The 16316-nt window shown below is 44.0% G+C and overlaps 1 protein-coding gene across 3 annotated transcripts in view; it reads right to left on the minus strand.

Moving 5' to 3' along the window:
* Positions 1–676: 676 nt before the first annotated feature.
* klc1a (kinesin light chain 1a) overlaps positions 677–16316 on the minus strand; it is a 135344-nt gene continuing 119704 nt past the window's right edge. For all 3 annotated transcript variants that reach the window (XM_072490076.1, XM_072490067.1, XM_072490094.1), the window contains one exon: positions 677–2792. In XM_072490076.1, coding sequence (XP_072346177.1) covers positions 2703–2792 — 90 coding nt within the window. In that variant the 3' untranslated portion in view covers positions 677–2702. The remainder of the gene's footprint in view (positions 2793–16316) is intronic.

Genomic DNA, 16316 nt, shown 5'->3' on the forward strand with positions numbered 1-16316 from the left:
GTGCTGCCCTGACATGGAAAATTCTTAATATAAACTCAATTAATAAGTTGCCAATATGCTTTTATTATGCTGGTCTGTTAGCATTGTTAACCTATTCCTTTAAATGAAACATTGATACCCAAACCAGCTTGAAGGGTGCATATACAAATCATCTGGAAAGTTGCATGTGCAGCACTATTTTATTTATCAGAAGTGCCAACAGCTCTCAGATCTGTATGAAAATAAGACAATGCACACAGGAATGTTTAAAAGGGTCCAGTCATTACAAGTGATTAAGATAAAGTCAAGTAAAATTTAGTGAATTGTTTAGGCATCAGCATAAAAATTTACTAGTGGCAAACAGAAGATACTTAAGGGAGGAAATAACTTTAGTAGGTAAATTGAAAATTAATAAATTACCACTATTCCAGCAAAGGTGCAGAAAATGCAGCTAATAACATTTTTTAAAAAAAATAACTGAGAAATGAATGCAAGGGAAATTGCAAAAAGATATAATAGAAGTGACAGAATATGGTTTAAATAGATGATATAATAAAGTCTGAAGGCTAAATACAGATAAAAGTAGAACCCATTAGAATGATCAGGTTGTAATAAATAGCACAATTGAAAGTTCAAATAAAATGACTTACCATTTTTTGACATTTTGCTTTCAGCAAGCTTATGCATAAAGTTTAAGAATTTTTAAAAATTGCTTTTATTTCTTCCTAGTTATTTCACAAAAAAATGTAAATTTCATACATTTTGAACATAAATATTGTAAAATAGGTCAAATATACCCAACATACCAATGCACAACTCTTCAGTCCTAAGAAAAATCATGACAATAATACAGTATATTCATATCTGAACTATATACTTGCTTACTGGTAGCACTTTGAACTTTTCCAGGCGAGTTAAAACATTACATGCAATGTCATGGCTATACAGCTATTCCGAGTGAAAGTGCATTACACAACTAAACATCTGTCAACTGGATCCACCCACACTCATCAGCTAAGCTTATTAAACAACCTCTCTTCTGACACAAAAAAAAATCACTACCTGCAGAAATAATGGTCTTCAAATTGCTCTTGTATTAAGATCACAGCAGTCATGTTGAATCCAATTTTACTATATTAACTTGAGGTGGCACTAATTTAATTTCTGGATTAGAAGCTGCGATAAATAAATGTGTAAATCTGCAGCTTTTTAAATATACGTAATCAGTTACAACTGGTTTCAATTTTAGTAGCCTTAACCGACATCTCTTGCACATTGTTTTGCTCTATTGCACATAATCTAGCAACTAATGTGGTCAGAATTCAGCTTGTGACATCTTTAGCTGTAGTCTGTTATATTAAAAATTCACAAGTGCTGAGAGAACCACATGTAAACCTTTTAACGGCATTGAAAATCTACATACCTATTGACTACTTTGGCTATTTGAATTTTTTTAAAACTGTCATGATTTAAATCTTCAATTGCAATCCTACATTTTATCATGATTTTTAATATGTGCAAATACATTTTCTGTTAATACACAAATATAAAAGTAAAAACGGACAAAACACTATAAAACCACTTTGTAAGTAGACTAGTAGTACTCCAGGTACTGCCTAAAAAGAACATAAAATGATTACACGAGACAGGCTAAATATGTACACAAGTGCAAGATAATGAGGCCATGATGGATGAAGTTATCTACAAAGACCCTCAATTTGCAAATTTAAAAATATGGTTGTGTAATCAATTCCTGCAGTCTCACTGACTATCACTGAATTTACATGCCTGTACATACATCAGTAATTTCAAATATGTATCATGTTTTGTTCTTTTAATAGCATGCCATTTTAACTAAAATTACGTACGGTCCAGTTTAATTCAATTGTATGCTATTTATTTTCTTTGTCCAAGTAGCTTTCGAGCATAACTGTTCTGCAATTCCCAATCGGAATCTTATTACTAACCAGAATACTAAGTTTGGTATGCTTTGTCATTCAATTATTGGTTTTGTAACATTATGTCGGACAGCTGATTGAGGTATCATAAAAAGCAATTTTGTAATAAAAATGACCTCCGCACGTTAGCAGCATTGTTTTGATTTGATTCTAGGGATCATATAGTGCAAGTTCATAGTATAGTCAACCAGGTATTATCAGAGAATGGAGAGGTCATGCAGGTACCTCAAATAATTCTCTTTTGGATATTGGTTTATTAATGATTCGTTAACTTCACGAATACAATATTTGATATACTGGGCTACTAAATTATGCAATGACAAATATTTGGACATCTGGCATATGTAAGCCACATGAGATGCCAAAAGATAAAGTGGCCTTCCTTGAATATAGCTAATAAAAGTGGTTTACATGAGACCTTATTTTAAAATAAGGATAAACTCAGCTGTACAATCAACTCAATTCTAAATATTCTGAAAAGTAGTTTCTACCCACATATCTAATACCAGCTCAGCTGTGGCATTTTCTATTTTATTCTATAAAGCAAATTTTCCTTGATGCTAATGGCATTGAAGTTAACTCACATATTGTATGTATGAAATATAAAGAATTCACAATGTAGGAAGAGACAATTTGTGTTCTGATACAATATTGGAAGCCTACTGGGTGTTATTTGTACAGGGTAATATTCCAAGACCTCAGTTTTGAAAAGAAGTGCTAGAAATTGTAGCAATGAGGATCTCTCGTTTCTTCCACATGGAGCATCTAGTTTATGCTAATTTTTGATCCACAGTGCATCAGGTCATTATGGCTGACACTCAGGCTTCTGGATTCTGTCAGACAATTATTTCGTTCCTGCAGTTTGTAAAAAAAAAGAAGAAAAATTCACAATATGTTTTTGTCTAACATTAAAACTGTAATATTCATGGGTTTATTGTAGTCTTATTTTGTTGATTAAAAATTAAATTCATTATTTTACAATGCTTAAAGCTGGTGCCATGAAAGAACATTTGCAATGTTGTGTAACACCATTAAACCTACCTATCTTGTAAGGATTTTCCTACAATACATTGTGTTTCTTGCCTGTTTTAACAATTATAAAATTAAATTACATCTATCAGAAAAAGTCTAATGAAAATAGACTACAAATGTGTTAAACTAGTTAATAAAAACTGAGAGCAAAAGCAAATGTTTCAGGATAAAACAGTAAAATGAAAAAACCCAGATTGTGCAATTAAACATTTCATCACGGAGGATACCAACAATTACACAAAACTTTATCTAAGCACATAGTGTAACTTAACAATACTAATTGCTTAGTGACCCATGGAATATCCACTCACATAGCAGATCAAAGGTCACAAAAAAATTGTGACATTAACTAACAATTGCTTGAATATTTACTTTTTAAAAAACAAATGCTAATTGCATCTGGAATAGAGCAAGTAGGGAGAAACGGAGTAAAAATCTGCCTTGAAAAGCTAACAATCCCAACCATACCTCAACTGATCCAATCTAACACTATTGTCCCAGTTCTGGAGAGTGCTAATTTCAATCCTGTTTTGTTGTCCCAAAATTGGAGCCTTACGTTACCTGCCAAAGCAAAAACTATTGATCCTAATACAACGTTTTGAAATTACAGAAGAGAATAAAGCAATTTAGGATTGATTTGTTTCATATTTCTCATATTAGTTCATACTTTATTGTACGTTAATGACAATAGAAAAGCTTTAAATTAAGTATCAGTAAAGTGTTAATTATTAATGTGGAAGGACACAAATCAAGCTCATATCGGACCAAAACGTCCATCATTTGTATTTGTGGGAACTTAATGGTGCATTACTGGAAGTACATTAACTTAATGGAAGTACATTAACAGTATAAAATAAAAATATTAAGTTACCTAAATGTTCATGATTTTACTTGCATAGTAAATGTCCATTATTCCTGAGCTTTTAGGTGAAGAGATATGATCCAGACCATGTGGAATGTGAATTATTCTCATCGGTTCATTTTAATTCAGTTTCCTTATACAACCATGTTCAATAGCCTTTCCAAGTTAACACCATTAAATACTTAATTTCTGAAATATTATGCACAATTACACTTCTCTAATCATTTCTACCATTTTACTGTAAAGAAACAAGACAACAGTATATTGTTTATGCTTGAGCAATCCGAACATCATATTTGAATCGCAACACATTTTAACACGCAAAAATGTATGTAGTTATTTTGTGCATCAGATTTGACAATGTTACAGAGTGTAGTTGTTACATTATCAGACTAATAGTCCAGAAGCCTGGACAAATAATCCAAAGGGAGTTCAAATTCTACCATTGCAATTTGAGAATTTGAATTTAATTTATAAATATGAAAATAAAAAAGGCAACATCAACATAAAACTGACTGATTTATCATACCTCTTAGGGGAGGAAACCTATCATCCTTATCCTGGTCTACACATGACTCCAATCACATACCAATGTGGTTGACTCTCAGTGGCTCAGCAAGCCAGTCAGTCATGTAAGAGAATTAAGAAGGCTCACTGCCACTTTTTCAGTGGATGGGCAATAATAGCTGGCAATAATCAGCCATGCCGATATTCAAAGAATCAAAAGGTCACAAATTTGATATCCTGAATTAGGCACCATTCTTTCAGAGCAATTATCTTTCCTTTAACTGGATCTTTATAACTTAACCTGAAAAAGCATTATTTAAAAAACATTTAAAATAAGCATTCAATTACATTTTAGACAATTAAAAACTAATTATAAATGATCTAATAACAAAAACAAAGTATTTTAACAAATTAAAGTTAGCAAGAATTATATTTGGATTCTGTAGATTGTTAGACAAAGCCCTTTTTCAGCAACTTACCAGAGTCAGGAATACAGATCTAACCAGTTTATCTCACCCACTAATTCTGCTACAGCTTTATGTCATTTCAATAAAACTTTTCAATGCAAGCTCAGGCATTCATTTTAGAAATTACTTTTACACAATGTGGCATATGAATTGCTGGTTAGGAAAGCATGGCAACAATTGGGCACAACTGTCTACAGTGTCCCTGGCTAGGCTATAAAGAAAATCAAGCATGTCTCATCCGGATTGCCATCCACAGAATCAAAGGATTTTATACTTCTTTGCACAGTCGACTAAATCCCACCCTAGTCTCCATCCCATACACGTAACTCGCCAACTCCTTCGATAGCACCTTCAAGGACAAGCCTTGCAGATGAATGAATGCAAGCCATACACAGTATCCTGACTTGAAATTATGTCGTCGTTCTCCCAGTGTCACTGGGTCAAAATCTTCGAACTCCCTTCCTAACAGCTCTGTTTGTACCTATGTTACATGGGCTGCAGCGGTTCAATGCTGCTCATCACTGTCTTCTCAAGGGTAATTAGGGATGGGCAATAAATGCTAGCCTAGTCCGAGATGCTCACATTCTGTGAACAAATGCATTTTAAAAATGTAAATCAGATTTCTCAAATGTTTATTCACTTCCTTTATAATAGCAATTAAGAATTCTGCTTTTATTAGCATTTTTGGTAAGGTATTCCACATATTATTTTCTAATTAAGGGGCAATTTAGCATTGCCAATCCACCTACCCTGCACATCTTTGGGTTGTGGAGTTAAGTCCCATGCAGACATGGGGAGAATGTGCAAATTTCCCACAGGCAGTGACCCGGGACTGGAATTGAACTCGGGTCCTCGGCGCCGTGAGGCAGCAGTGCTACCCAGGTGCTATGCCGCCCTGGTATTCCACATTCTAATAATCTGCTGCATATAAAACTCCTACCAATTCCCTTGTTTTTATTATTCATACATGTGCTTCACTGATAAGGCCAGCGTTTATTGCCCATCCCCAATTGTCCTTGAAGATGGTGCTGATCCATCTGCTTCAACTACTGAAATCTACATGGTGTTGATAATCCACTATGTTGATAGGTAAGCATTCCAGGATTTTGATCCAGCTACAATACGTTCCAAGTCAGGATGGTATGCGACTTGGCAGGATACTTGGTGTTGTTCCCATGTCACTGCTACCATTGTAATTCTAAACGTAGAGATCGTGACTGTGAGAGATGCTGTCAAAGAATCCTCTAGTTGCTGCAGAGCATCTTACTAACTGCATACACTACAGGCAGGGTGTGCCAGCAGTAGAAGGAATGAATATTTAAGGTGGTGCGTTGGGCACCAATATTTGTCCTGGATGGTGTCAGCTTCTTGCGTGCGATTTTGACCCGCATTCATCCAGGATAATATAAAACTACTAGACTGGTGCCTTGTAGGTGGTGGGAAGACTTTAAAGAATCACAAGGTTCAGAGGGGTTGACTCCCAATGGGTCAGAATGGAGGAGAGTTTGTGTAGGGAGTCGGGATTGAAGGCGCTACCAACAGCGCCGCTCCCGACGGCCCCCAGGGAGATACTCCGAGTCCGGTAGTAATGGCTTTGTTGAGAATTTGGAGGCAGTTTCGCCAGCACTTCGGGTTGGGAGCAGGGTCAAGGGAAATGCCGATTTGAGAGAACCATAGATTGGAGCCAGGGAAGTGGGATGGAAATTTTTGGAGATGGGAGGAGAAAGGAATTAGGACACTAAAAAAGATTTTTTTTTTTTTTTTTTTAAAGAAAATATCTTATTGAAGCATTTGTAATTTTCACAGTTTAACACATTAACACCTCTTAAAACAACCGCGCGGGCCGACACACAAAAGAAAAAGAAAACTAAAAACAGCCTACAGAACAATACCCTCGACTCTATTCCCTAGCTGCCCCTACTTCCCCTGCTCTATTCCCTAGCTGCCCGTAAACTATACTCTCTGTCCTGTTGTAACATTGCCATGCCTCCTGTTCCCCCCCCCCACCAACCCCCCCCCCCCCACCCCGGCTGCTTGTTTCCCCCCCCCCCTTTACTGCTGATGTTCAATTTTCCTTGAAGTCGTCTATGAACAGCTGCCATCTCAGGGCAAACCCTTGAACTAACCCTCTCAAAGTGAATTTAATTTTCTCCAGACTGAGAAACCCTGCAATATCGCTGACCCACACTCCTGACTTCAGGGGCTCCGGGTTCCTCCATCCCAGCAAAATCCGTCTCCGGGCCACCAGGGAGGAGAAGGACAGAACATCGGCCTCCCTCCCCCCTTGGCCCCCGGATCCTCCGTTACCCCAAATATTGCCAATTCTGGACTCGGAGTTCTGACATAACGTCCACAAACCCCTGCCAGAATTCCCTCAATTTCAGATATGACCAAAACATATGAACATGGTTTGGCGGGCTACCCCCACACCGCCCACATCTGTCCTCCACCTCCTCAAAGAACCTGCTCATCCGGACTGCCGTCATGTGGGCCCTGTGGACCACCTCGAACTGGATCAAGCAAAGTCTGGCACATCCCACAGCTCGAATTCTATCTCCCCACCCAGCTCCTCTTCCCACTTCCTCTTCACCTCCCTGATAGGGGCCCCTTCCCACTCCATCAGCTCCTTGTATATCTCCCGAGACCCTCCCCTCTCCAACCTCTGTTTTTGACATCTCCTTATCTTGTAACCCCCTCAGGGGGAGACGAGAGAAGCCAGGAACCTGCGTCTTCGGACAAAATCCCGTACCTGGAGGTACCGAAACCCATTCCCACCTGGCAACTCAAACTCCTCCTCCAATGCCTCCAAGGTAGGGAAACCCTCCTGAATGAATAGGTCCCCAAATCTCTCAATCCCTCTCCGCCAACATCCCTTATAGCCCCCATCCAGCACCCCCGGGGCAAACCGGTGATTGTTACAAATCGGTGACCACACGGACGTCACTTCCAATCTCATGTGTTGCCTCCATTGCCCCCACACTCTTTGGGCTGCCACCACCACAGGGCTTGTAGAGTACCGAGCCGGTGAGAACGGCAGAGGCGCCGTCAGCAAAGCCTCCAAACACGTACCCTTACAGGATGCCGCCTCCACATGCTCCCACACCGACCCCTTCCCCACTGCCCACTTCCTGACCATTGATATGTTGGCTGCCCGGTAATAGTTAATAAAGTTCGGGAGACCAGGAAGTGGAGGGGAGTACTTAGGGGGGGGGGGGGAAGAGAAGAACACCGGGTATCTCTATATGCGATTTGTTGCTATATGTGGCGCACCCGGCGGAGGGGATGCCAGAGATAATGCGGATACTTGGGGAGTTTGGGGATTTTTCAGGGTATAAACTGAACATGGGGAAAAGTGAGTTATTTGTGGTGCACCCGGGGGAGCAGAGCAGAGATAGAGGATTTACCGTTGAGGAAGGTAACAAGGGACTTCCGGTACCAGGGGATCCAGATAGCCAAGAATTGGGGTACATTACATAGGCTCAATTTAACACGGTTGGTGGAACAGATGGAGGAGGATTTCAAGAGATGGGACATGGTGTCCTTGTCATTGGCAGGTAGGGTGCAGGCGGTTAAAATGGTGGTCGTCCCGAGATGCCTTTTTGTGTTCCAGTGCCTCCCGGTGGTGATCACGAAGGCTTTTTTCAAAAGAATTGAGAAGAGCATTATGAGTTTTGTGTGGGCTGGGAAGACCCCGAGAGTGAGGCGGGGATTCTTGCAGCGTAGTAGGGACAGGGGGGGGCTGGCACTACCGAGCCTAAGTGAGTACTACTGGGCCGCCAATGTTTCAATGGTGTGTAAGTGGATGGGAGAAGGGGAGGGAGCGGCGTGGAAGAGAATGGAGAGGGCGTCCTGCAAGGGGGCTAGCCTGCAAGCAATGGTGACGGCGCCGTTGCCGTTCTCACCAAAGAAATACACCACAAGCCCGGTGGTGGTGGCTACATTGAAGATTTGGGGGCAGTGGAGATGGCATAGGGGAGGAACGGGAGCTTCGGTGCGGTCCCCGATAAGAAACAATCATAGGTTCGTTCCGGGGAGAATGGATGGGGGATTTGGAGCATGGCAAAGAGCTGGGGTAGTACAATTCAGAGATCTATTTGTAGATGGGACGTTTGCGAGTTTGGGAGCGCTGACGGAGAAATATGGGTTGCCCCAAGGGAATGCATTTCGGTATATGCAATTGAGGGCTTTTGCGAGGCAACAGGTGAGGGAATTCCCGCAGCTCCCGACACAGGAAGTGCAGGATAGAGTGATCTCAGAGACATGGGTGGGGGACGGTAAGGTAGTGGACATATACAGGGAGATGAGGGACGAGGGGGAGATCATGGTAGATGAGCTGAAAGAAAATGGGAAGAAGAACTGGGGGAGGAGATTGAGGAGGGGCTGTGGGCGGATGCCCTACGTAGGGTAAACTCATCGTCCTCGTGTGCCAGGCTAAGCCTGATACAATTTAAAGTGCTACACAGGGCGCATATGACTGGAGCACGGCTTAGTAAATTTTTTGGGGTAGAGGACAGGTGTGCGGGACGCTCAAGAGGCCCAGCGAATCACACCCACATGTTCTGGTCATGCCCGGTACTACAGGGGTTCTGGGTGGGGGTGGCAAAGGTGCTTTCGAAGGTGGTAGGGGTCCGGGTCGAACCAAACTGGGGGTTGGCTATATTTGGGGTTGCAGAAGAGCCGGGAGTGCAGGAGGCGAGAGAGGCTGATGTGTTGGCCTTTGCGTCCCTTGTAGCCCGGCGCAGGATATTGTTAATGTGGAAGGAAGCTAAACCCCCGGGGGTGGAGACCTGGATAAACGATATGGCAGGGTTCATAAAGTTAGACGGATTAAGTTTGTGTTAAGGGGTTCGGCTCAGGGGTTCACCAGGCGGTGGCAACCGTTCGTCGACTACCTCACAGAAAGATAGAGGGAATGGAAAAGAAGTAGATAACAGCAGCAACCCAGGGGGGAGGGGAGGAATCGGACCGACTCTCAGGGATGTTATTGTATATGTATAGGTATTTGGTATATGTAATTGCATATTGGATTGTTGGACTGTAATTTTGGAGAGTATTTATTTTGGACAAGGCAGTTGCCATTTAGTTTTGTTTTTCTTTTGTTTCTGTTTATATATATTATTTATTTATTTGTTTAAAACTGGCCACGGCTATTTATATTGATTTATTGTTGTGTAAAAGAAACACTACGTATTGTTATGTTTGGCCAAAAAACTCGAATAAAATATATTTTTTTAAAAATAAAAATAAAGTTCGGGAGGGCAAAGCCTCCCACTCCATGACCCCGTTCCAAGAGTGCCTTCTTTACTCTCGGAGTTTTACTCGCCCACACAAAACCCGATATCGCCGGGTTCATTTTCCTGAAAAAAAACCTTTGGGATAAAAATCGGAAGACATTAAAAAAAGAGCAGTCTCGGAAGGACCGTTACCATCTGGACCCTCCCCGCCAGCATCAGCGGGAGCATGTCCCATCTGTGAAAATCCTTTTCATTTGGTCCACCGCTTTGCCCAGATTTAACTTATGAAGCTGCCCCCAATCCTTAACCACTTGAATCCCCAGATATCTAAAACTCCTCTCAACCACTCTGAATGGAAACTCCCTCAGTTTCCTTTCCTGCCTGTGGATCATGCACATCTCGCTGTTTCCCATATTTAACTTGTAGCCTGAAAATTGCCCAAATCCTCCTAGTTGCTCCATGATTTTGGCCACCCCCCCACCGGGTCTGTGACATAGAGCAACAAATCGTCCGCATATAGAGAGAGACTCTATGCCCCCCCCCCCCCCACAACCCAACGATCCCCCGCCAGGGATTTGATTGCCAAGGGCTCTATGGCCAGGGCAAACAGTAATGGGGAGAGCGGACATGCCTCTCTTGTCCCCTTGCAGAGACTAACATACTCCGACCGGACTCGGTTGGTTCTTACATTTGTCACCGGAGCCTGATATAACAGCCGGACCTAATCCACAAATCCCTGTCCGAACCCAAGACTGCCTAAAATGTCCAATAGGTACTTCCACTCCACCCGGTCGAAAGCCTTCTCCGCGTCCATGGCTACTACCACCTCAACATCGCGCCCCTCCGCTGGCATCATTATGACATTAAGAAGCTGTCTAATATTGGACGTCCGGTGCCTGTCCTTCACAAATCCCGTCTGATCTTCCCCGATTACCTCCGGGATACAATCCTCTATACAAGTGGCCAAGATCTTTGCCAGCAATTTAGCATCAACGTTCAGCAGGGAAATTGGCCTGTACGATCCACAGTTCTCCGGGTCCTTATCTCGTTTCAGGATGAGAGAAATTGATGCTTGTGATAGCGTAGGGGGAGTATTCCCAGCTCCCAAGACTCGTTAAAGGCTTTAACCAAGAGCGGCCCCCGTAACCCAGAAAATCTTTTATAAAAGTCCACTGGGAATCCATCAGGTCCCGGGGCCTGACCCGATTGCATCGCCCCCAACCCATCTATCACCTCCCCGAGCCAAATTGGACCCCCAGGTCTTCCACTAGCTCCTCATCTACCTTCAGGAACTCCAGCATCTCTAGGAATTTACCCTCCTCCCCGGCTGGGGATTCCGACTATAAAATTCACGTCACACATCATTAACCGCCCCCGGATCTATCACTACCTTCCGTCTCGTATCCTTTATTTTCCCTCTCTCGCCGCCTTCTGCTTCCTCAGCTGATGTGCCATCATCCTGCTAGCTTCCTCCCCATATTCATATATTGACCCTTTTGCCCTCCTCAGCTGTCCCTCTGCCTTACCTGCGGAAAGGAGCCCAAATTCCATTTGGAGTCTCTGACGCTCCCTCAGGAACTCCTCATTCGGAGACTCCGCATACCTCCTGTCCACATGTAAGATTTCTCCTACGAATCTGTCCAGCTCCACCCGCTCAGTTTTCTCCCTATGGGCTCGAATCTAAATAAATTCCCCTCTGATGACTACCTTCAATGTCTCCCAAACCACTCCCTCCGCGGCCTCTCCCGTATCATTGTTTTTTATGTACCCCCGGATGGCCTCCTTCACAGATCTTATCGTCCGCTAGCAGCCGGCATCTAATCTCCACTGTGGGTGCTGAGACTTTCCCGTGCTTACCCGTAGGTCTACCCAATGTGGCGCATGGTCAGACACCACAATTGCTGAGTACTCCGCTAACAGTGTTTTATCCAGTACAAAGAAATCTATCCTGGAGTATACCTTGTGCACATGGGAGTAAAATTAATATTCCTTGCTCCTTGACCTCACAAATCGCCACGGATCCATCCCTCCCATGTGCTCCATGAACTCCCGCAATTCCTTTGCCATTGCTGATACTTTCCCTGACCTAGAACTCGACCGGTCCAGTCTCGGATTCAGGACCGTGTTGAAGTCACCCCCCAGAACCAGCCGATGCGAGTCCAGGTCAGGGATCTTTCCCAGCACCTTCCTTGGTCACCCCCCTTGTTTTAAAGTCCAGTCCCGAATGAAACACCTGCCCGACCCATCCCGTCTTCAATCTGAATTGGTCTCCCAGCTTCAAGTGTGTCTCCTGTAGCATGGCCACACCCACTTTTAACAGTTTCAGGTGTGCGAACACACGGGGCCCTTTTGACCGGCCCATTCAGTCCACGAACATTCCACGTAACCAGTCTGGTCGGGGAGGGGGGTGCTCTTGGCCCTCTCCCCTGTCGGTCAGTCATGATCTTTCCTGGGCCAGCCCTTCCTTGGCCCATGCCCCGCACCTCCCTTGATCCACCCCTCGGCAGCTTCCACCCTCTGCTCTCCATCTCCAATCCCCCGAAAGTCCCTTACTGGTCACCAGTTTCCCCCCCCCCCATCTCTCCTCAGCTCCCCCCTCACTTTGCTCCCGTTAACTAGCTATCCAGCTAGCCCAGCTGCTCCCGCCCTCGGCGCCTAACATTCTACCACCTGCCGGATCCCCTCCTCCTGCCTCTTAACATAAGTTCTCAACACAATAACATCAAACACCGAAAACAAACAAACAATCCCCCAAGGCCCAGGCAGAGATCCACCCCACCCCTCCCTTAGCAGAATCGTATCTATCCCATCACCTTCAAACAGAAACAAAACAAAAGAAACATCAAATGTGATAGGAGAAAAAAACCTATGCATACAGAAACTCAACCATCTTTTTTCCAACAGAAGAGAAAAAACATTGCAACTCAAAACCCTTTCCACTGCAGTTCGGCACATACAACAAATCAAAATCAAATCAAGCAGAAAAAAGGTCCTTCTCCTCCCGAAAGTGGCAACTTAAATTACAGAATTGAAAGGTTGAGATTTTTCCAGACAAAGAAAGAACCGCACAAAACTTCCCCCCCCTTACAAAAAACTCAGTCCACCACAGCTTAGGCTTTAAAGCCCTTATGCATCCACCAAGTTCTTGTCTTTCATAAAGACCTCGACCTCTTCCGGCGAGCCAAAGTATAGCTCCCGATTCTCGTAGGTCACCCAGAGACGGGCTGGGTAGAGCAGTCCAAATTTTATGTCCTTCGCATACAGGGCTGCCTTGACTTTATTGAAACTCGCCCTCCTCTTTGCAAGCTCTGCTCCCCAATCCTGATACAAACAAACAATCCTGATCTCTGACTCTTCCCAGGTGCACTGTTTCGTCTGCCTAGCCCATTTCATAATACGTTCCTTATCCAGTAAATGATACAGCCGTACCACAATTGCCCTTGGGGGCTCACGACCCTGGGGCTTACGTAAAAGAGCCCTATGGGCCCGGTCCACCTCCAACGGCTTGGGGAACGAGCCTTCCCCCATCAGCTTCTCCAGCATCTTCCCTACATACGCACCGACATCTGATTCCTCCTTTCCTTCTGGCAGATCGACGATCTGGATATTCTGCCTGCGAGAGCGATTCTCCAGGACTTCCACCTTCCTTAACAGCTGTTTCTGCCGCTCCTGTAGAATGCCAATTTCCATTGCCATCGCTTTGGACTCCTCTTCTCGTTCCGCCGCCAGCTCCTGCAGCTTTTGAATCTCCTGTCCCCGAGTCTTCACTTTCTCTTCCACCCGGTCGACCACCTCCTTAATCGAGGCCACCACGTGGATCAGGTCCTCAGCATACTCCTTGCGATGTTGGGCGAACTTCCCATCCAAGTATTCGACCAACTGGTCCATTGGGCAGACGCAGCCAAACATTGCCTCATTGTCATTAATCCCGCTGCTGTCTGAGCTTTGCTTCCATCCATCCTTTGATTTCTTCTTTTCCGACTATCTTCTGGGCGCGGTTCCATAAATTGGGGGTTGCCTCCTTCTCCTCATTTTTATCAACTTATGTTGAGAAATTCCCATGAAAATCCAGCTTAAAAGCCGTTAAAGACCACTAGAGGCAAGAGCTCCTAAGTGTGTGACCGTTCATTCCATGGCCACCACCGGACGTCCTCTAAAAAATGTATTTCTTGGTGGTCGTTTTGCAGGATTGAAGGAGCTGGGAGCGAAGTATGGGCTGGAGCAAGGGGAAATATTTAGATACATGCAGGTTCGAGACTTTGCCAGAAAGGAGATACAGAGCTTCCCCGTAGAGCTGGCTTCCACAGTGCTGGCGGGGGTGCTGACGACGGGGGGACTGGAGAAGGGGGTAGTATCGACGGTTTACGATGCTATTTTGCAAGAGGAGAAGGCGCCGCTGGAAGGGATCAAGGCAAAGTGGGAGGAAGAGTTGGGAGAGGGTATGGAGGAGGGGTTCTGGTGTGAGTTGCTCCAGAAGATGAACGCCTCCACCTCGTGTGCAAGGTTGGGGTTGATACAGCTGAAGGTGGTGTATAGAGCACACCTTACAAAGGCGAGGATGAACCAGCTCTCTGAGGGGGTAAAAGATGTGCGTGAACGTTGCCGGGGGGGGGGGGGGGGGGGGGGGGGCTGCAAACCACGTTCATATGTTTTGGTCCTGTCCAAAGCTGGAGGATTACCGGAAGGAGGTTTTTAGGGTAATCTCTAAAGTGGTGCACGTGAAACTGGACCCTTCCCTCGGGAGGCCATTTTTGGGGTGTCAGACCAGCCGGGGTTAGAAATGGGTGCGGAGGCAGATGACCGTCCAAAGGCGGATCCTGTTAGGGTGGAGATTAACCTTGCCACCCTGTGCCCTGGCGTGGCGGAGGGACCTGCTGGAATTCTTGACACTTGAAAAGGTCAAATTTGAACTGAGGGGAAAGGAGGGGTTCTACAATTCATGGGAGTTATTCATTATGCACATTCGAGAATTGGATTACATCGAACATTAGGAGAGGGGGCTGGGAGGGTTGGGGAGAGGGGGACTGTGTGTGTTAATGGTGACTATGGGTGAATTCTGATTCCTTTTTGTCATTTATATTAAATGCTGGCTAATGTTTGGGGGTTTGGTGGGAGGATGGGATCGTTGTTATTGATATGGGGATTGACATTGCATTCGTTACTGATTATTGTTTATTGTTGGATGTAAATTTGGGAGCAACTGTGAATCATAGAATTTACAGTGCAGAAGGAGGCCATTCTGCCCATCGAGTCTGCACCGGCTCTTGGAAAGAGCACCCTATTCACACCCCCATCTCGTCCCCATAACCCAGTAACCCCACCCAACACGAAGGGCAATTCTGGACACTAAGGGCAACTTAGCATGGCCAATCCACCTAACCTGCTCATCTTTGGACTGTGGGAGGAAACCGGAGCACCCGGAGGAAACCCATGCACATACGGGGAGAACGTGCAGACTCTGCACAGACAGTGACCCAAACCGGGAATCGAACCTGGGACCCTAGAACTGTGAAGCAATTGTGTTAACCACTGTGCTATCGTGCTGCCCTATGAAAGGAGGAGAATTAAAATATTTTTAAAAGAGTAGTCACAAGATGAGTTACTCACTGCAGAATACCCAGCCTTTTAGCTGTTCCTGTAGCTATAATATTCACATGACTGATCTAATTTATGTTTTCGATTTAGGTGATGATCTTGAATTCATGTTCTGTAATTATTATCCAAAGTGTTATCCTTTCTTAGCTCAGTAGCACTCCTGAGTCAGGGGTTGAAGCCTCACTGCAATGACTCAAACACAATCAGGACACTGGAAGGGCTGTATTCACAGATCGCATTAATTGCACAAGATGTTAATCTCACCAACCAGTGAAAAAAGTTTTTCACTAGTCACCCTTCCATCTTTGAAAACCTCTATTGACTTACTTTGTTTCTTTTCTAAAAATTCCCCAGTTTTCAAATCATTATGATCAAAGCCTGCCACTCTGGTTATCTTGATCAATTTATTATTTCCAAGGCTTCGACATCCTTTCCAAAGAAAGTTGTCTAAAACCACTCTAACTGTAGCCTAACCAATGATTTATATGAAGTTTGAATTATCACTTTTGTACTCCATTCCAATTCATAAAACCTTGTTAAAAAAAAACAGCTTCATCAAATTGTTCTTTTTCTGAAACTGTATCTCTAAACAATCTGTAAAATATATGGATTGCAGATGGGATCAGAAGTATGTTTGGCTGGAGTGTCTTTTGCACCCGAATTAAGTGCAGATACTCATTTT

This window comes from Scyliorhinus torazame, chromosome 2 (assembly GCF_047496885.1).
Source record: "Scyliorhinus torazame isolate Kashiwa2021f chromosome 2, sScyTor2.1, whole genome shotgun sequence".
NCBI lineage: Eukaryota > Metazoa > Chordata > Chondrichthyes > Carcharhiniformes > Scyliorhinidae > Scyliorhinus > Scyliorhinus torazame.